Raw genomic sequence first — 21,229 nt, 5'->3', positions numbered from 1 at the left:
ATGTAGGGCCCACCGGGGGGAATGCAGCGGTAGGGGCCCATGTTAGGGGTGTGACCAGTCTGCAGAGGATGTGTGGCCTGCTAACCACTCTCTAACCATTAGAGAGTGCAACTTCTGGAACCCTTCATAAATATATAAGTAAATTAATCTGCTGCATGCATGATAATGTACCAGATTAATAACAGATTCATAACAGCAATACACTGTAGAAAATACACCATAGTCCAATATAAGGTAACATATGTATGATGTATAATTCAAGTGCACAGTCTGGAACCTGATCTTTAGAGCAGGAGGTGGGCCCCCAGGAATTGTGGCCCACCGGTGGTTTCCCCTGTACCCCTGTGAGCCAGTCCAAGCCTGGATATGGAGCGTTTTTCAGGCAGAGAACGTATAATACTGGTGGTCACTGGTCAGCAAAACTCTGCACTGTACTCCTCCTATATAATACTGGTAGTCCCCACAATAAAGCAGTGTGAGCACAGATATATGCAGCACACTGAGCACAGATATGGAGCGTTTTTCAGGCACAGAACGTATAATACTGGTGGTCACTGGTCAGCAAAACTCTGCACTGTACTCCTCCTATATAATACTGCTGGTCCCCAGTCCCCACAATAAAGCAGTGAGCACAGATATTTGCAGCCACCTGAATAAAACTGAGAGGACGCCAGCCACGTCCTCTCACTATCATTTCCAATGCACGAGTGAAAAATGGCGGCGACGCGCGGCTCCTTATATAGAATACGAATCTCGCAAGAATCCGACCGCAGGATGATGACGTTCGGGCGCGCTCGGGTTAACCGAGCAAGGGGGGAGGATCAGAGTCTGCCTCGGACCCGTGTAAAAAGGGTTTAGTTCGGGGGGGTTCGGATTCCGACGAACCGAACCCGCTCATCACTAGTACTAACATATGCGATCAGTATCACAGAGCGATGCCAGGGGTGTCCTGCGATCAGTGATGGTCCGCAGGACAGGGTTTGTGGCGGCTTCTCACCTCCCAGCTCCGGGAGGTGACGTGCAGGGAGTCCCCATGATCCTCCTTCTCCCCCCTGCAGCTGAAAGGAGACAAGGCTGTGCTCCGGGGGAGAAGGAGGAGGGGGTCCGGGGGTAGAGAGATTGCCGTGAGCGGCGCAGGTCGGCGGCGGCGGTAAGAAGCCCATAGGCTTCTATGGGGTATCGCCAACAAAAGATGGAGATACCCCCGGCGGCGTAAACCAAGCGGTGGGGCCTTAGTACATATGAAAATGCGGTAAAACCCCCGAAAACGGGGGTTTTACCGCATTTTCCCATTAGTACATCCCGCCCCCTCTCTCTCTCTCTCTCTCCGGGGGCAGCAGCAGCGGGTTAGGAGGCTGTAATGTCATTGTCTCCCCGCTCACAGCAGCGCACGGACCCCTCCGCTGTGCAGGACTGACAGCAATGGGAGCCGCAGCCGCAGCTTCCTAGGGGAGCCGGTTCTAAGCTCTCTCTCCCCGCTGACAGCCTGTCAGACACGCTCCCGGACCGGCACGCGCATACAGAGCTCATCAGCGGCAAGGGTGGCTGCAGGAAGAAGGGCTCGTCCGGCGTTCCGGAATGTGTTCCGGTGGGGCTTTCATCGAATCCCGGATCTATTTCTCACCACGCTGAGCGTCGGTCATGTGACTTTATGCTAACTGAAAGCCTCGGCCCCGCCCACGGAAGGGAGTGTGTCTGTGTGACAGGGGGAAAACCAAAACAAACTGGAGTAACGCTGTACGGGAGACTGGAGCTGCCAGGGGCGTAGAGGGGACCGGTAATAGCTCATTATACAGTGTGTTTTGTGTCTGTGTATGTACTACTAGCCTGGCATTGTGTCATCAGTGTACCTCTACCTCTATACTGACACAGTGTGATGTGTCTTGTACAGCTATCCTGGCATTGTATAATATGTGTACAGCTATATAGTGATACAGTGTGTGATAGCATTGTGTCATCAGTGTACCTCTACATCTATGCTGATACAGTGTGTGATGTGTATGTACAACTAGTCTAGCATTGTGTCATCAGTGTACCTCTGTACTGGTACAGTGTGTTGTGTGTCTGTGTATGTACTACTAGCCTGGCATTGTGTTATCAGTGTACCTCTGCCTCTATACTGACAGTGTGTGATGTGCATGTACAGCTATCCTGGTATTGTATAATCTGTGTACTTGTACATACTGGTGTAGTGTGTGATTCGTCAGGGTTTGTACAGCTAGCCTTATATAGGGCATGTTCCCCATAGTCTGTGGGGTAGGTGTGGTATTTCAGAAATTGGCTGTGTCAGTGTAATTTGCTGTACCTGCATTATATTATTATTTACTATTATTTATTAGGCGCCACAAGATGTCCGTAGCGCTGCACAGGGTAAACATAGAAAACCGTAACACAGGTATAAAAGATTCTTTATGTGAATGTAGGCTGTCTCCTAGTGACTGGTCTGTGCCTCAGTAGGAAACGACTCCTGTCAGCTCTGGGGGTAAATGTAATAGGCTCCGAGTTTGCCGGAGGTCCAGGATTTCGTCTGAGAATGGGCGTATTTTTAAAGCGGCAAGGCAAAACCAGGTTGGTTTTGATCCTAGCATTTGCATGCCAGTAGTGCCTTATGGACAGTGTAAAGATAGGCGAATACATAGATGCAGCTGGTGTTTATTCCATGGATTGCCAATTTAGAGATTAAAATTTAAACTAGTCTCAATCAACATATATTATGTTCATTTAGATTTGAAATGAAAATTGTCATAACTACAAAGACATTGCAACAAACCAGTTATTGTTCATGGATAATATGATTAGAAATGCTTCCACAAAGGAGATTCACAATACTTGTCACTTATATCTTTACTGTGGTTAGATGTAAATAGAACTTCTGCTTTATGTGTTGTTATAGACTTCCTACTCTGATCCACTGTGACTGTACTTGCTTTGGTGCTGTAGGCTTTCTCCTCATGTGAATTACCTCTTTGTTGTTACCTGTAAAGTAACCCCTTAACTTTAATAGGGTATAATGGCATACAGTAGTTGGGCAAAGTTAATCAGACATCGGACATTCCAATTTAGAGCATATACAGGATTGTCAGAGGAAATGAAGTATGTTTTCCAATGCCAGTCCTTGTTTTTTTACTGCTAAGAAGTAAGAAAATACGGCCAATGCATGGGCAGCTTTGGTACCTGAAGAGCAATGCATTCAAGCCCCAAATTGTTCTGCTACTATGAACGCAGCTTATATAACAATGGAATAGGCTGCTGACTTCCTGTCACTCACTGTGCAACTAAAATCTTGCTGCGACCTCACTCGTAAATCTGATACATATGCGCAGTGCAAAAACATAGATCGATATGCGTACAACCGCTGCATTGCATCTGCACCTGAATGATCCCCTATATTACTTGGTATCCGTTCACATGGTCGACCATGTTATGGTCGACAGTCATTAGGTCGACCACTATTGGTCGACATTGACATGGTCGACATGGACACATGGTCGACACGTGAAAATGGTCGACACGTGAAAGGTCGACACATGAAAAGGTCGACATGAGTTTTTTAACTTTTTTTTCTTTTGGGGAACTTTTCCATACTTTACGATCCACATGGACTACGATTGGAACGGTAATCTGTGCCGAGCGAAGCGGTAGCGGAGCGAAGGCACCATGCCCGAAGCATGGCGAGCCATGCGAGGGGACGCGGTGCACTAATTGGGGTTCCCAGTCACTTTACGCAAAAAACGACACCAAAAAAAGTAAAAAAACTCACGTCGACCTTTTCATGTGTCGACCTTTCATGTGTCGACCATTGTCATGTGTCGACCATGTGTCCATGTCGACCATGTCAATGTCGACCAATAGTGGTCGACCTAATGACTGTCGACCATAACATGGTCGACCATTCATACCGGAACCATATTACTTTAACATGGCACATGCTGTTATTGCTGAGTCACACATGACAGCTGCTTGTGCTGCTTTATTGCAGGATATTGTACGCCGTTATATATTATAGAGCAGAGCAGGATGCCAGATTTAAAGAGCCTTTTCACACGTGCTTACACGTGTATTTTTTTTTTTGGGGGGGGGGGGGGTAAATTGTATGCAGTAAATTATACGTATTAGTAATTTATATAAAACAGGCAAACATTCCTGTGTTCTAATTCATACACTGTATAACGCAGGTTTCCCATCTCATATAGTAGTAGTGCATCTACACATAGGGGGTTATTTAGAGTTGTTAGCAATTGGGCAAAACCATGTTGCACTGCAGGTGGGGCAGAATGTAACATGCAGAGAGATTAGTTTTGGGTGGGGTGTGTTCAAACTGAAATCTAAATTGTAAGTGTAGTGTAAAAATAAAGCAGCCAGTATTTAACATGCACAGAAACAATATAACTCATCCAAACCTAAATCTCTCTGCACATGTTACATCTGCCCCACCTGCAGTGCAATATGATTTTGCCCAATTGCTACCTTTTTGGGTTTGCTAACAACTCTGAATAAACCCCTTTATTCCTAAACCTGAAATCCGTGTGACTGATGAATGTGTGAATGGGCTCTACTTCACTTATCATAATCCCACATGGTTTCAGTGAGGAGATTTAATCTGTTGTTACCATGTCTAATCTTTTGACTAAAAGAATCTGCATGTCCAAACCCATGAAACTGGAATAATGGCATACTGTACATTTATTGTACATTTATTGAACTTTAACACGAAAAATAACTTTGTATGGTTTAGCTTTTGATCGCAGTGGGTTAACATGTGAGAAGATTATATTGTGGATGAGGCTTTACTCAGGGTCATACTATTCACTATGTAAAGCAGGGGTGGCCAAGCAGTCACAGGCAAAGAGCCAGAAAGGATCTGTAGTCAAGGGCAAGAGCCACTGTTATGCGCGTGCCGAGCATGACCTAGTTGTCACAAAGCCACACCCCATTTTTGTGCGCACACCTTTCAGTATGACATTTGTAGGAGTATGACCTTGTGTCATAACCCCGTTTCTAGTCATGTTGTACAGTGCCACATACATATAGTGCCCCAGTACAGTGCCACATACATATAAAAACGCCAAAAATGGGCGCCACCACAGTGCCAGATACACATATGTCCCCACAGTGCCAGATACATATATGCCCCGCAGTGCAGGATACATATATGCCCCACAGTGCCAGATACATATATGCCCCACAGTGCCAGATACACATATGTCCCCACAGTGCCAGATACATATATGTTCCCACAGTGCCAGATACACATATGTTCCCACAGTGCCAGATACACATATGTTCCCACAGTGCCAGATACACATATACCCCACAGTGCCAGATACACATGCCCTCACAGTGCCAGATACAGATATGCCACCAGTGCCAGATACACATGTCCTCCCCACAGTGCCAGATATGCCCCCAGTGCCAGATACAGATATGCCCCCAGTGTCAGATACAGATATGCCCTCAGTGCCAGATGCCCATGTCCCCCCAGTGCCAGATATGCCCCCAGTGCCAGATATGCCCTCAAGTGCCAGATACAGAAATGCCTCCAGTGCCAGATACACATGTCCCCACAGTGCCAGATATGCCCCCAGTGCCAGATACAGATATGCCCCCAGTGCCAGATGCCCATGTCCCCCCAGTGCCAGATACAGATATGCTTCGAGTGCCAGATACACATGTCCCCACAGTGCCAGATATGCTCTCCAGTGCCAGATACAGAAATGTCCCCAGTGCCAGATACACATGTCCCCACAGTGCCAGATATGCCCCCAGTGCCATACACAGATATGCTCCCAGTGCCAGATATGCCCCCAGTACCAGGTACACATGTCCCCACAGTGCCAGTGTGCTGCTCAACGTGCTGCTGCTGTGAGGGGAGGAGAGCGCAGCGTGCGCCTTTCCTGCCCCATGGTCTCCAGCGGAGGTGCGGGTGTCTTGCTTCAATTAGGTGCCGGTCCGTGAGCCAATCAGGAGCCTTAGCTGCCGGTCTGCGAGCTCTGATTGGCTCACGGGCTGGCGCAGAATTGAAGACAGACACTGAGGGGGAGGAGAGGCGCACGCTGCGTTCTCCTTCCCTCACAGCAGCGCAGTGAGCAACACTTGGGGGGGGACGGACGTGTGACCGGGAGCCGACCGAGCCGCATGCGGAGGATGGAAGAGCTGCGGATTGGCCACTGAATATAAATGTTAATAAATAATCCTATCTAACGTCACTTGATTATTCTTTGATACAAGCTAAAGACAGTGTCATACGTTGGTGTAAGAGGTAACAGCCAGCTGAGACCGATCTCAGCGCAGTATGCAGTCATAATGCCGATATGGGGTAATTCAGATCTGATCAATTTAGAGTTCAGTTTGAACACACCCCACCCAAATCTAACTCTCTCTGAACATGTTATATCGCCCCCCCCCCCCCCCCCTCCTCACCCCCCCCCCCCTGCAGTGCACACGGGTGGTAATTCAGAGTTGATAGCAGCAGCAAATTTGTTAGCAGTTGGGCAAAACCATGTGGTCTTACCCAACTGCTAATAAATTTGCTGCTACGATCAACTCTGAATTAGGCCCATGGTTTTGCCCATTAGCTAACAAATTTGCTGCTGCGATCAGATCTGAATTAGGCCCATGGTCTGAATATTGACAGGCAATTATATGGTTAGATTGGGTGTAGTATGTTATGCCGGCGCTTGGGATCCCGACCGCTGGCATGCAGGCAGTGGGATGAGTGCAAAAGAGCCCCTTGCGGGCTTGCTGCGCTCGCCACACTGCGAGCACGCTACGTGCCCCACGCTATTTATTCTCCCTCCAGGGGTTTCGTGGACACCCCAAGAGGGAGAATAGTCATCGGTATGCCGGCTGTCAGGATTCTGGCGTCGGTATGGTGAGCGCCGGGATCCCGACAGCCGGCATATAAAATTCCTCCCGGTTAGATTAGGGTTAGCTTTACATTCAAAGTGAATGTGAAATCACATTGGCTACATTCACAATGTTGGCATAGTGCCAGTGTCGATTTGATAAAATGGTACAGCTTTTATCTCTAGACCAGAGGTTCCCAAACTGTGTGCCGTGGCACCCCGGGGTGCCTCGGGACACTTGCAGGGGTGCCCTGGGTTGGTGGTCCAGGACCAATTCAAATTAATCATGGTCAATATAATAGGCAAAATCAGTGCTGGTGGTTGCCAGTCATAAAATATGTGGCCAAACAGAAGCAAATCTTGTCCCTCACCACACAACTGACCCTAAGGATGACATATAAACGCGATCTACTTAATGTAATATTTCTTTCTAAATTTCTCAATAAAAAATATTTGGCCTAGGGGTGCCGTGAAAAAATTCTGATATTCTAGGGCGCCGTAGTATGGAAACCACTGCTCTAGACACTCATTTCCCTAACTGTGTGGAGTTTGTATAATCTCCCCGTATTTGCACGGGTTTCCTCCGGGTGCTCCGGTTTCCTCCCACAATCCAAAAGTATCTGGTAGGTTAATTGGCTCCCAACAAAATTAACCCTAGCATGAATGTCTGCTTGTACATGTGATAGGGAATATAGATTGTAAGCTTCTCTGGGGCAGGGACTGATGTAAATGGCCAAATATTCTATGTAAAGCCCTGCGGAATATTTGTGCACTATATAAGTAACTGGTAATAAATAAATACATTTCCTGGAACTGGTATTACATTTGTTTTTCTTTTATCCTCCTTTAGGATTGGAAATGGATCCTGACAATCTGTGCCTTCATTCCCTGACGCTAGATCCCAATCAGCTGAACTTTCGGTAACTATGTTTTTGTGTGGCATTGAGAGTGTAACTGCATTTGTTGTATTTCGGCAGATGTAAGATAGGACTTGGGAAATACCTGACACTGAAGGGGCAATTCATTTATCGGAATGTGTCGTCATGATGGTTAGCTGTGCACAGTCCAGAGAATTACAGTACTCCAACATCACACATTTTCCTGTCAACTGTATATTGTATGAGGGAAAATATGCAATGCCGGTGACTGCGAGGTACGGGCATTCTGATTTTTTTCATTGGCACGTCGCAGCCATCTGCACTAATTGAATTCCTGGCTAAGATGGTTACTTTTAATGCATTAATTAGCGTGTTTATATATGCACTATGGGGTCTATTCATATATAAATATGTTAACTTTTCACTATATATCGCATCACTTTGATGCAATATGTAGCTTTGTTTAATTTAATTTCATGTATACTTACCCTTCCTGCTATGCAATCCGGTAACCAGGGCTCCAGCAATGCAGTCTTTTGCGGTCCTCTGCATTCAGTAATACTCACCCTTCTGCATATGTGCCAGCTGCTGGGTCATCTCACGTCAGTACTGTGGCGGGTGTGGGCAGTGCTAGGCAGGGAGTGGGGGGCAGCGGGCAGTTAAGAGATGGTGACCAAGCATATGCATATGTTGGGTCACCAAACTAAGATATAGTGGCAGCAGGTGTGGGGCAGAACGAGGTGGCAACAGGCAGTTAAGACGTAGTCACCGTACTAATGGTGGCGAGAGTCGGGGCAAAGGGAGAGGGGAATTGGCGCAGCGGCAGTCAGGAGGATGTGTCCTGGGCTCCTTTGACAGCTGTCTTCACTGCTCTTAAGCCTCCTTATGCCATTCTTAGATGGCAAAGGATTCTGGATGAGCGAAGAGGAAAGTAGAGCTTCTAATGTATGGTGAAGCGGTGTCTACACCAAATCAAATCTGAGATTTCCCCACAGTAACCCCTTCTCTGAAAAGGATGAAGCTGTAAAACACCCTGTTATCACTGATAAAGGAATTTCCACTACGACATGTATAGTCCCCTCTATTCCAACCCATTCATTTTAGAGAAACAGTCAGTCCCAGGGCTCTGACAGGCAGGGCCGGCTCCAGGCATGTTCGACTGGAGCGGCCGCGCGGGGCGCCACTCTTATAGGGCGCCGCACGCTGCGGCCGCCATATTCCTGCCTGGAGCCAGCCTTCAAACTGTGTGTGTGTGCGCAGCGCGCTGTGCGGCGCCGGCGTCTGACGTTAGACGCCGGCGCCGCGCAGCGCAGACGGAATCGTTCATCCATCCAGCCGCCCGCCCGCCTGCCTGCGCCCACAGCAGTACTCCCCCTCCCGGCTCCCAGCACCGCAGTCTGCAGTGACAATGCCATGTAAGTTAAAATCTGCACTGTGGGGGCATTATATATCTGGCACTCACTGTGGGGGCATAGCTGCACTGTGGGGGCATTATGTTTCTTGCACTGTGGGGGCATATCTGCACTGTGGGAGCATTATGTATCTGGCACTGTGGGGGCATATCTGCACTGTGGGGGCATTATATATCTGGCACTGTGGGGGCATATCTGCACTGTGGGGGCATTATATATCTGGCACTGTGGGGGCATATCTGCACTGTGGGGGCATTATGTATCTGGCACTGTGGGGGCATATCTGCACTGTGGGGGCATTATGTATCTGGCACTGTGGGGGCATTATATATCTGGCACTGTGGGGGCATATCTGCACTGTGGGGGCATTATGTATCTGGCACTGTGGGGGCATATCTGCACTGTGGGGGCATTATGTATCTGGCACTGTGGGGGCATTATATATCTGGCACTGTGGGGGCATATCTGCACTGTGGGGGCATTATGTTTCTTGCACTGTGGGGGCATATCTGCACTGTGGGGGCATTATGTATCTGGCACTGTGGGGGCATATCTGCACTGTGGGGGCATTATGTATCTGGCCCTATGGGGGCATATCTGGCACTGTGCGGGCATTTTTATATATGGCACAGTGGGGACATATCTGGCACTGTGTGGGCATTTTTATATCTGGCACTGTGTGGGCACTTATGTATCTGGCACTGCGGGGGCATCATGTATCTGGCACTGTGGGGGGCATATCTGCACTGTGGAGGCACTTATGTATCTGGCACTTTGGGGGCATTTATGTATCTGAACTGTGGGTGCATATCTGGCACTGTGTGGCCATTTATGTAGCTGGCACTGTTGGGGGGCATGTCACGTGTAGCTGGCACTGCTGGGGGGGGCATGTCGCGTGTAGCTGGCACTGCTGGGGGGGGCATGTCGCGTGTAGCTGGCACTGCTGTGGGGCATGTCGCGTGTAGCTGGCACTGCTGGGGGGCATGTCACGTGTAGCTGGCACTGCTGGGGGGCATGTCATGTAGTGTTCCCGCTAGGCGTCTGTGGCTAGGCAATGTGTCTCAGTGCTGTGCCTGGCGCAAAGTGTATAGGAGGTTCTACCTGGTGCAGTGTGTATTAGCTGCACTACTGTGTGGTGTAATGCAAATTGCCACTATTATGTGGCCACGTACCTTCCCCACGAAGTAACTCCCCTTAATTTTTGCTGCGCGCCTTCGGCGCGCACTGTCCATGCTTTGACATATAGGTGTGGGAACAACAAGCAGTATGTACATCATTTTGCCCTCCTAACTTAAAAATGTGCCCTCCCTGTGATCAGCACCATGCCCTAAAAAGTGAACACTATCCTGTGTAGCTGGCACTGCTGGGGGGCATGTCATGTGTAGCTGGCACTGCTGCGGGGCATGTCATGTGTAGCTGGCACTGCTGCGGGGCATGTCATGTGTAGCTGGCACTGCTGGGAGGCATGTCATGTCTATCTGGCACTGCTGGGAGGCATGTCATGTCTATCTGGCACTGCACATTATGTGTATCTGGCACTATACTGGAGACATTGTGTGTAAGGAACACTACTGTGGCTATGTGTAAGGATGCTAATTGTGTGAAAATATTTTTACAGTTTGATGATATGAAGTTACGAGTCCACGCCCACTTTTCCAGAGGCCACACCCACTTTTCCGGGAGCGCGCGCGCCTTCGGCGCGCGCATGGGGGGGGGGGGGGCGCTTTTACATTTTCTCGCTCAGGGTGCTAGTAGGCCTGGAGCCGGCCCTGCTGACAGGGTACGCAGTGAATCATCTCATCATGGCCCCGCACCCACTGCACAATGTCGCACATCTTAGTATTGTATAGCTGGGAACGCAATGAGCTGTCACGGCCCCCATACCTCACACTTGCGCCCTCCTCCTCTGACATCTCCCAGGGATCCTAGGTAAAAGTCGTCACAAATGCAGTAAACTAATTGAATAACATTATGACCAGTGGCATAATTTGTTTTGATAAAATACTAAGATCTTCAGGGGTGTTTTTAAAAGGATGTGTTCCCTGTTTTTTACACGTTGCAGCAAACTACTTTTCCTCCTAACCCTCAAACTATTTACTTTAGATACCCTACTGTTAATATATTTTTCACTTTTTAATTTCTTTATCTGATTAGCCAGACAAAGGCATAAATACAACGCAGTGCTGTTACGCTTGTTCCCAGCACTGTAGAAAACTGACAGATATGCACAGGACATAATAGATCTCATACATGACCTGCACAAGGCTGTGGAATGCATTGTTGAGTTGTGTAAGAAGCGTATTAACTGAGGCGTGTGATTAAGGTCTCTGGTGCTATTCCTTTTCAGTTGCTCATTAGCCGGTTAGATTGTAGTATGGAGGGTGGGAAATCACAAGAGAAGGATTACATTTACTAGAGTTTTAGCGTGGAATCTGGGGCAAAGTGTTACCCACAGTACCGGCTGCGGTGTTGTGGTGTCTGCAGACTTAGTTAAGCACCAACAGCTGTCTGTCTACTCTTGCTGGCAGGAATACTGTGTAAGGGGTTCTTTATACAGATTAGATGCAGCCCTTATTTCATGAAAAATAACATTAGTAAATGTGATGTCCATTAAAAAGGCCGACAGAAGTTCTGCAATGGTTTTACTGTATATGGCTGCATCTAGAGCAGGCTTTTTCAACCAGCGTGCCGTGGCACACTAGTGTGCCGCGACCAGTTGCAAGGTGTGCCGCGGAGTCAGAGCAGGTTCCTGCGCCTTCAGAGTGAACTGTTGGCCCGTGCTCTTCTTAGAGGATCAGTCATGCTCCGACCGTTACCTATGCCTTGAAGACGCGGCGGTGTGATATCATAGGTCACGGACGCTGCGTCTCACCACCCAGCCAGCCCACCCGCCTGTATATATATCTTCCAGTTCCTGCCTGCATACACAGCTTTCCTTGCCCACCCACATCCACACCTGCCCGACCGCCCGCTGCTCAGTATCCGCAGCACTCCACTATGAACAACCCCCGCCACTGAGAGACAGGGAGGAGGACAGCTGACCGGAAAGGGGCTAATATTTGTTATTTTATTTCTCCTGTGGGGAACAATAGGATTTATGTGGGGAGAATAAGGATTTATGGGGGGAATAATGTGAATAATTCATGTGGGTAGCAATAGGATTTATGTGGGGAGAAATGTGATTGATTTATGTGTGAGCAACATGATTTATGTGGGGAGCAATGTGATTGATTTATGTGAGGAGCAATAGGACTTATGTAGAGAGCAACATGACTTATGTGGGGTGCAATGTGATTGTTTTTTCTGTGTAGGCCAATGTATGTGTACCAAAACACCTTACTGACAGCGCCTAAATAATGGATCAGTCTACCGAAATGCAACCGCACCTGAGCGCTGCCGAAAATAGGCACTGTGCGTGTGCCTATGGATGCAGTAATTGAAAAGAAGGAAAAAAAATCGGCTGCGCTTAGGGTGCTTTACAAATGGGTATAAATCATGGAGAGTTGACAAACTTCTATGTAGAGTGGATTTATTATGATATAAAATACATCAACAACAAATAAAATAAATCATGTACAACATAATAAATAAATGACTATACTCTAAAACACCATTATATAAACACACAGTATCAATCGAGATCTATGTATAATGTTCCCCTGATTCAGGGTTAGGGATTGATACTTATTGACAATTGTCACAATGATGGAACTTAAGTAGTTACAATTTAACTCTGCAATGTATTATGGCTAGGAATAGATGGAAACAGCAAAGCTTTTTCTCCAATACTCGGAGACAGAAAGAAAGGACTGTACCGAGGACGCTCGGTCGTACCAGCCCATAGGAGAGGTAAAACTGTATACTATTTATTTCATTGCCGACCGCTGGGCCCTTTCTTTCTGTCTCCGAGTATTGGAGAAAAAGCTTTGCTGTTTCCATCTATTCCTAGCCATAATACATTGCAGAGTTAAATTGTAACTACTTAAGTTCCATCATTGTGACAATTGTCAATAAGTATCAATCCCTAACCCTGAATCAGGGGAACATTATACATAGATCTCGATTGATACTGTGTGTTTATATAATGGTGTTTTAGAGTATAGTCATTTATTTATTATGTTGTACATGATTTATTTTATTTGTTGTTGATGTATTTTATATCATAATAAATCCACTCTACATAGAAGTTTGTCAACTCTCCATGATTTATACCCATTTGTAAAGCACCCTAAGCGCAGCCGATTTTTTTTCCTTCTTTTCAATGTATGTGTGTTGTTTTTTTTACTGTGAGGGCTAATGTGTGTTTTTTTGTTTTTTTTCTGTGGGGAACTGATGGTGCGCCTTGGCAATTTTAAAATATTGCTTGGTGTGCCGCGAGTAAAAAAAGGTTTAAATTCACTGATCTAGAGGATACTCTGGTGTTACCAAGCCTAAGTGGGCCATACAGCTTGTTTAAAACAAGGGAACTTTAGATAAAAATTTATTTATTGCTGCTTAACAATGCAGCCTATATTAGGGGTTGGTGTGTATTAAAACTACTAAAGTAGGCCCATCATCTTGACAGCATGAAGACTACTAGCCATCCAGTAGTCACATCGTCGGCCATTAAAATTGTATTTCTCATACGTCCTAGAGGTTGCTGGGGACACTTCAAGAACCATGGGGTATAGACGGGATCCGCAGGAGACATGGGCACTTTAAGACTTTGAAGGGTTGTGAACTGGCTCCTCCCTCTATGCCCCTCCTCCAGACTCCAGTTTAGAAGTTTAGAATCTGTTGCCAGCCAGACTGGATGCACACTGAGGAGCTCTACTGAGTTTCTCGGAAAAGACTTTATGTTAGGTTTTTTATGTTCAGGGAGCACTGCTGGCAACAGTCTCCCTGCATCGTGGGGCTTAGGGGAGAGAAGTCAGACCTACTTCTAGTGAGTTTAAAGGCTCTGCTTCCTGGCTACAGGACACCATTAGCTCCTGAGGGTTTGGAACACTAGGTATGCCTAGGGGTTCACTCCCAGAGCCCGCCGTCACCCCCCTTGCAGAGCCAGAAGTCAGAAGACAGGTCAGTTGAAGAAGAAAAGAAGACTTCAGTGACGGCTTTTGAGGTGACGGCGCCATGCTCCCACACACAGCGGCACTGTAGGGTGCAGGGCGCGTGGGGGTGGGGGGGCGCCCTGGGCAGCATAAAAATCCTCTTTTTAAGATGGCAAAGTCAAATTGGAGTGCCTTGGCACTAAATTCTTACCCCCGCCAGCATTGTTAGTTTTAAAAAAGAGCGGGCTGAAGCGCGCCATGAAGGGGGCGGAGCTTAGCCCTCACAGCTCTCATCAGCGCCATTTTCTCTCCAGAGCTGCAGAGACGCTGGTCCTTCCTCACCACTGCTATATACAAGTAACGGTGCAAAACGAGGGGGGCACAGCAAATTTGGTGCTATATTAAGTGATTAAAAAGCGCTGCAGGGTCTGAGGCATTATATATTAAGGTTTCAGAACCAGGACAGGCGCTGGGTTGTGAGCTGGCAAACTCCCTCTGTGTTTCTCTGACAGGCTTTACTGTGGGTCTGTCCCCCTTTTTGGCCCAGTGTGTCTGTGGGTGTCGGTACAGGTGTGTCGGCATGTCTGAGGTGGAGTGCTCTTCCCAGGAGGAGACTGTGTTAGGGGCAGAAACGGCTATGGGAGTGACCCTGTCGGCACCGCCGACTCCTGACTGGGTAAATGTGTTAAATGCTTTGAATGCTAATGTGGCTCTTATTAATAAGAGATTAGATAAATCTGAGTCTCAGAACCAGGTATGGAAAAAATCGGTGGAGGATGTGTTATCACAGGTCCAGACCCCCTCGGGGTCACATAAACGTTCGTTTGCTCAGTTAGCAGACACAGATACCGACACGGACACTGACTCCAGTATCGACTATAGTGATACCAGATTAGACCCAAAATTGGCAAAGAACATTCAGTACATGATTGTGGCAATAAAAGACGTATTGCATATCTCCGAGGACCCTGCTGCCCTTGATACTAGGGTCTGTATGTACAAGGGAAAGAAACCTGAGGTAACGTTCACTCCCTCTCATGAACTGAATACCCTCTTTGAGAAAATGTGGGAAAATCCTGACAAAAAGTTTCTGATTCCCAAAAGGATTCAAATGGCGTATCTGTTCCCCTCTGGGGATAGAGAAAAGTGTGAGTCACCTCCCATTGTGGACAAGGCGCTATCACGGTTGTCTAAAAAGGTGGCTTTGCCGTCTCCTGACACGGCAGCCCTTAAGGATCCTGCGGATCGTAGACAGGAAAATACGCTAAAATCCATTTACGTCACCACAGGTACACTACTCAGACCAGCCATAGCATCTGCGTGGGTGAGTAGTGCTATCGAAAAGTGGGCAGATAACTTGTCATCTGATATAGATACCCTGGATAGGGATACCATCCTTTTAACACTGGGTTATATCAGGGACGCTGCAGCCTACCTAATGCCATGGCAGTCTCAGCTAGGAGAGCATTGTCGATTCATCAATGGAATGCTGACTCTAAGAAAGCTATGGAGTCTCTACCGTATAAAGGTGGTGTATTGTTTGGTGAAGGTCTCGCTGAGTTGGTATCTACGGCTACCGCGGGCATGTAGTCATTTTTGCCTTATGTTCCTCCACAACAAAAGAAAGCTCACCACTTGCAGATGCAGACCTTTCGGCCAAATAAATACAAAAAAGGCCGAGGTTATTCCTTCCTTGCTAATAGAGGAAGAGGAAAAGGTAAAAGATCTCCGGCCGTGGCAGGTTCTCAGGAGCAGAAGTCCTCCCCGGCTTCTGCCAAATCCACCGCATGACGCTGGGGCTCCTCTGCGGGAGTCCGTACCGGTGGGGGCACGTCTCAAGCTCTTCAGTCAATTCTGGGCTCGTTCGGCCCTAGACCCGTGGATTTTAGAAATAGTGTCCCAGGGGTACAAACTGGAGTTTCAAGACGTTACCCCTCGACGTTTTTTCAAATCAGCCTTACCAGCTTCTCTTCCGAACAGGGAGGTAGTATGCGATGCAATACAAAAGTTGTGTCTGAATCAAGTCATTGTCAGGGTTCCCCCGGCACAACAGGGAGAAGGCTTTTATTCAAGCCTGTTTGTGGTCCCGAAGCCGGACGGCTCGGTCAGACCAATTCTGAACCTAAAGTCCCTCAATCTTTACCTAAGAAAATTCAAATTCAAGATGGAATCTCTCCGAGCAGTGATCTCCAGTCTTGAGGAAGGGAATTTCATGGTGTTAAGGATGCCTACTTACACATCCCCATATATCCTCCGCATCAGGCTTACCTGCGGTTTGCTACTCAGGATTGTCATTACCAATTTCAGACGCTGACGTTTGGTCTGTCCACGGCTCCAAGGATTTTCACCAAGGTAATGGCGGAAATGATGGTTCTCCTTCGCAGGCAAGGAATCACATTTATCCCTTACCTGGACAATCTCCTGATAAAGGCGAGGTCCAAAGACAAGCTGGAGTGGGACATTGCGCTCTCCCTGACAGTTCTCCAACAACATGGTTGGCTCCTAAACCTGTCGAAGTCACAGTTGAATCCAACGAAGTGGCTGTTGTTTTTGGGAATGATTCTGGACACAGAATTACAGAGGGTTTTTCTTCCAGAAGAAAAGGCTCTGGAAATTCAGAGTTTGGTCAAACAAATTCTGAAACCAGCGAGAGTATCAATTCATCAATGCACTCGGTTGCTGGGGAAGATGGTGGCGGCCTACGAGGCCATTCACGTTGGCAGATTCCATGCCAGAGTGTTTCAGTGGGACCTATTGGACAAGTGGTCCGGATCCCATCTGCACATACACCGGAAAATAATCCTATCCTCCAAGACCAGAATCTCACTCCTGTGGTGGCTGCACAGCTCTCACCTCCTAGAGGGACGCAGGTTCGTGATCCAGGACTGGATCCTAGAAAAAACGGATGCGAGTCTCTGAGGCTGGGGAGCAGTCACACAGGGGAAACCTTCCAGGGAAAATGGTCAAGCCAGGAAGTTTGTCTACACATAAACGTTCTGGAGTTAACGGCCTTCTTCAAGTGGAACGTCTTCTTCGCAACCGACCAGTCCTAATACAATCGGACAATATAACTGCAGTAGCGCACATAAACCGCCAAGGCGGAACAAAGAGCAGGGCAGCAATGCCAGAGGCCACAAAAGTTCTCCGCTGGACGGAAAAACATACAAGCGCTCTGTCAGCAATCTTCATTCCAGGAGTGGACAACTGGGAAGCAGACTTCCTCAGCAGACACGATCTCCATCCAGGAGTGGGGGATCTTCATCAAGAGGTCTTCACAGAAGTGACAAGTCTTTGGGGAATTCCTCAAATAGACATGATGACGTCTCGCCTCAACAAGAAACTTCAGAGATATTGTGCCAGGTCGAGGGACCCTCAAGCAATAGTGGTGTGCGCGCTGGTAACACCATGGGTGTTTCAGTCGGTGTACGTGTTTCCTCTGCTTCCACTCATTCCAAAGGTGCTAAAGATCATAAGAAGAACAAAGGTTCAGGTGATCCTCATTGCTCCGGACTGGCCAAGGAGGGCTTGGTATCCAGATCTTCAGGAATTACTCATAAGAGATCCCTGGCCTCTTCCTCTACGAGAGGATCTGTTACAGCAGGGTCCATGCATGTACCACGACTTACCGCGGCTACCTTTGACTGCTTGGCGGTTGAACGCCGGATCCTAGCCCGAAAGGGTATTCCCAGTGAAGTTATTCCCACACTTCTTCAGGTTAGAAAAGGAGTAACGTCTAAACATTATCACCGTATTTGGAGAAAATATGTGTGTTGGTGTGAATCCAAGAGGGCTCCTACGGAAGAATTTCAGCTAGGGCGTTTTCTCCATTTCCTGCAAGCAGGTGTGGATGCGGGCCTAAAGTTAGGCTCGATTAAAGTACAAATTTCGGCCTTATCGGTTTTCTTTCAAAAACAATTGGCCTCCTTTCCAGAAGTTCATACTTTCGTGAAAGGAGTTTTGCACATCCAACCTCCATTTGTGGCACCATGGGATCTTAACGTGGTGTTGCATTTTCTTCAATCACACTGGTTTGAACCTTTACAGAAGGTTTAAGTTGAAATTTCTCACTTGGAAAATGGTCATGCTATTGGCCTTAGCATCCGCAAGGCGGGTGTCTGAGTTAGCGGCTTTGTCTCACAAGAGTCCTTATTTAATCTTCCATGAGGATAGAGCGGAGTTGAGGACTCGTCAGCAATTTCTGCCAAAGGTGGTTTCATCGTTTCACATGAACCAACCTATTGTGGTACCAGTGGCTACTGACGCCTTCGCGGAGTCAAAATCTCTCAATGTTGTCAGGGCCTTGAAGATCAACTTAGGAAAACGGAAGCTCTGTTTATCCTGTATGCTGCCCACAAGATTGGAGCGCCTGCTTCAAAGCTGACTATTGTGCGCTGGATCTGCAATACGATTCAGCATGCTCATTCTACGGCTGGATCGCCGTTACCGAAATCAGTGAAGGCCCACTCTACCAGGAAAGTCTTGGCATTACAACTCTGCCGAGCAGCTACTTGGTCGGGTTCAAACACTTTTGCGAAATTTTACAAGTTTGATACCCTGGCTGATGAGGACCTCATGTTTGGTCAATCGGTGCTGCAGAGTCATCCGCACTCTCCCGCCCGTTCTAGAGCTTTGGTATAAACCCCATGGTTCTTGAAGTGTCCCCAGCATCCTCTAGGACGTATGAGAAAATAGGATTTTAATACCTACCGGTAAATCCTTTTCTCTTAGTCCGTAGAGGATGCTGGGCGCCCGTCCCAGTGCGGACTCTATCTGCAGTTGTTAGTTATGTTTACACAAGGGTTGTGTTACATTATGGTCAGCCTGTTGCTGACGTTGTTCATGCCGTTGACTAGAGTTTTCTGTTAAATGCCATGTTGTACGGCGTGTTTGAGGTGTGAGCTGGTATATGTCCCACCTTAGTTAACAGTAAATCCTTTCCTCGAAATGTCCGTCTCCGGGGGCGTGGCTTGGACACTGGCCTGAACAGTCACGCTGGGCTGGAGCTCCTGAACATAAAAGCTCTAAAATAGCCAAAATCTCCCTATATTTGCCTCTGTTGGCTCCTGATCCCCCCCAGTGAGCTGCTACCTGCTGGGGGCTGCCCGGAGTGACCTCCGGTAACGTTGGGAGCTGAACTCTGCAGTTCCGAGATCGGGGCCTACACATCTTCCAGAAGCCGGGGCCTCGATTTTGGAGACAGCCCGGCGCCGAGCTCCGGGACCCGTTCGCGGCCGCGGCGGGACCCGCCGGACCTCCTGTGGGCTCACAACACTCAGCCTGAGCGGCGGAGACCCTCCCCACACCCTCAGGTACCTTCTAAATACCGCTGGCTGCCTCCCTGTGCACGCTAAAGCCAGAGGTAGTGAAGTCTCTGGCCTGATGATTCTGGCGGCGGCCATCTTGGATTTCTCCTAACAGCTCCTGAGATCACAGGCAATACAACACAGAGTTACTACATAGCTGCTCTGTGACATTCTCTGAGCCCACCTATCCTGCATGCTCTATAGCTGCATCCACCTCTACCTATTGAAGACATATAATAAGCTGTTGATTGCAACCTCAGCAATACTTTCTGCAAATTAATTCTACCTTACCATACTAAAAAAAAAAAAAAAAAAAAAAAAAGGTACATTTTAAAGAGCAACATTACTTTTGAACTGTGCCCTCTCATACTAATCTTTTAAGCTCGGTCCAGTGCTTTCTTATCATCAATACCGGGCTTGAGACGACCCTCGTCTCTACACTCCTACAGATCGTTGCAATGTGACCCCTGATGTGGGCCTTTTCCACCCAGAGTCTTACCGTTTAACATGGGAATACGTTTTAAAACAGGCATCCTACCTACTTTATAACACACTAGCCTAGAGGGACCCGACTGCTGCATCACTCTCAGATTATTCATTTTCTCTCCATTTTTTTTTTTTTTTCTCTTCCATTATGGCACCTAGAAAAACAAAAGGCACACTGCCCCCTAGGGTGTCCCTTCCGATCAGGAAACAACATCAGACATCCCCGTCACCACGAGGAGTGTCGGCCCCTTCCGCAAAAAGCCCCTATTCACCTAACCTGTCCAGCTCGCTTTCAGGGCCGGACGTGGACCCGAATTCTGATGCTCCCCTAACTGTGAAGACCCTCTGCCAGGTCCTGAAGGCCTTCAAATCGGACTTAACGCACGATCTCACAGCTGCTATACGTGAAGTCAAAGTTGAGCTGACAGCCATAGGGGATAGAACCGACACTCTAGAGCGCAAAATGGAAGAACTGGTGACGTCGCATAACGATCTTATCACAGCTCATGACCAACAACAAAACGAGCTGGACACATTTAAAAACAAAATGGCAGATATGGAAGATCGTTCCAGACGGAACAATATTAAAATACGTGGAATACCCGATTCGGTCGACAACTCGGATCTAACTGAATATGCCATGGCCCTGTTCCGCAAACTGCTACCTGGAACACCTGATGCGGAACTACTAATCGACCGAATCCATCGCCTTCCTAAACCTCGGTTTATCTCCAACTCCTTACCTAGAGATACGCTACTCCGGGTACACTTCTTCACCGTTAAAGAACGTATTCTCCAAGCTACTCGAGCTGCAAAGAACTCCGACACCCTAGGAGGATTACAGTTGTTCCCGGACTTCTCAGCACTCACCCTCTCTAAGAGACGCAGTTTAGCTCCGATCACTTCCGCCCTCCGGGCCCAAGATATCAGATATAGATGGGGCTTTCCAGTGAAGCTGATTGTCTCCTATGACGGCTCTTCGTTTACCATATCAGACCTGGAAGCCGGAGCAAAGTTGCTCGAGGACTGGGACATATCGGTGAAACTACCATCCTCGCAGGAGAGACGTCCCCCACCTCGCTCGGAATGGGCCACTGAGTGAACGCACTACGTAAATAATGAACGTTCAATCATGCCTTTCTTTATTTAGTTAGAGATGCTGACTTTATTACATTTCTGTTTACTGCTGCATTTCTGGTTATAGAATCCCTCTGGGCGAGTTATATCTTCGCCCTGCTAGTTACCATAGTTAATACTCTCCTATATAGATGGGAC

The 21,229-nt window shown here is 47.8% G+C and overlaps 1 protein-coding gene across 3 annotated transcripts in view; it reads left to right on the top strand.

Moving 5' to 3' along the window:
* Positions 1 to 1,359: 1,359 nt before the first annotated feature.
* Positions 1,360 to 21,229, top strand: part of INPP5K (inositol polyphosphate-5-phosphatase K) — a 159,699-nt gene continuing 139,829 nt past the window's right edge. Inside the window, exons 1-2 of one of the 3 annotated variants that reach the window (XM_063956085.1) lie at positions 1,360 to 1,777; positions 7,696 to 7,765. In XM_063956085.1, the coding sequence (XP_063812155.1) occupies positions 7,704 to 7,765 (62 nt within the window). In that variant the 5' untranslated portion in view covers positions 1,360 to 1,777; positions 7,696 to 7,703. The remainder of the gene's footprint in view (positions 1,778 to 7,695; positions 7,766 to 21,229) is intronic. The other 2 variants (XM_063956083.1, XM_063956084.1) reach the window with 2 other exon arrangements.

The sequence above is a fragment of the Pseudophryne corroboree genome, chromosome 2 (genome assembly GCF_028390025.1).
Source record: "Pseudophryne corroboree isolate aPseCor3 chromosome 2, aPseCor3.hap2, whole genome shotgun sequence".
Lineage (NCBI taxonomy): Eukaryota > Metazoa > Chordata > Amphibia > Anura > Myobatrachidae > Pseudophryne > Pseudophryne corroboree.
This window is presented reverse-complemented; position numbering and strand designations above follow the sequence as displayed.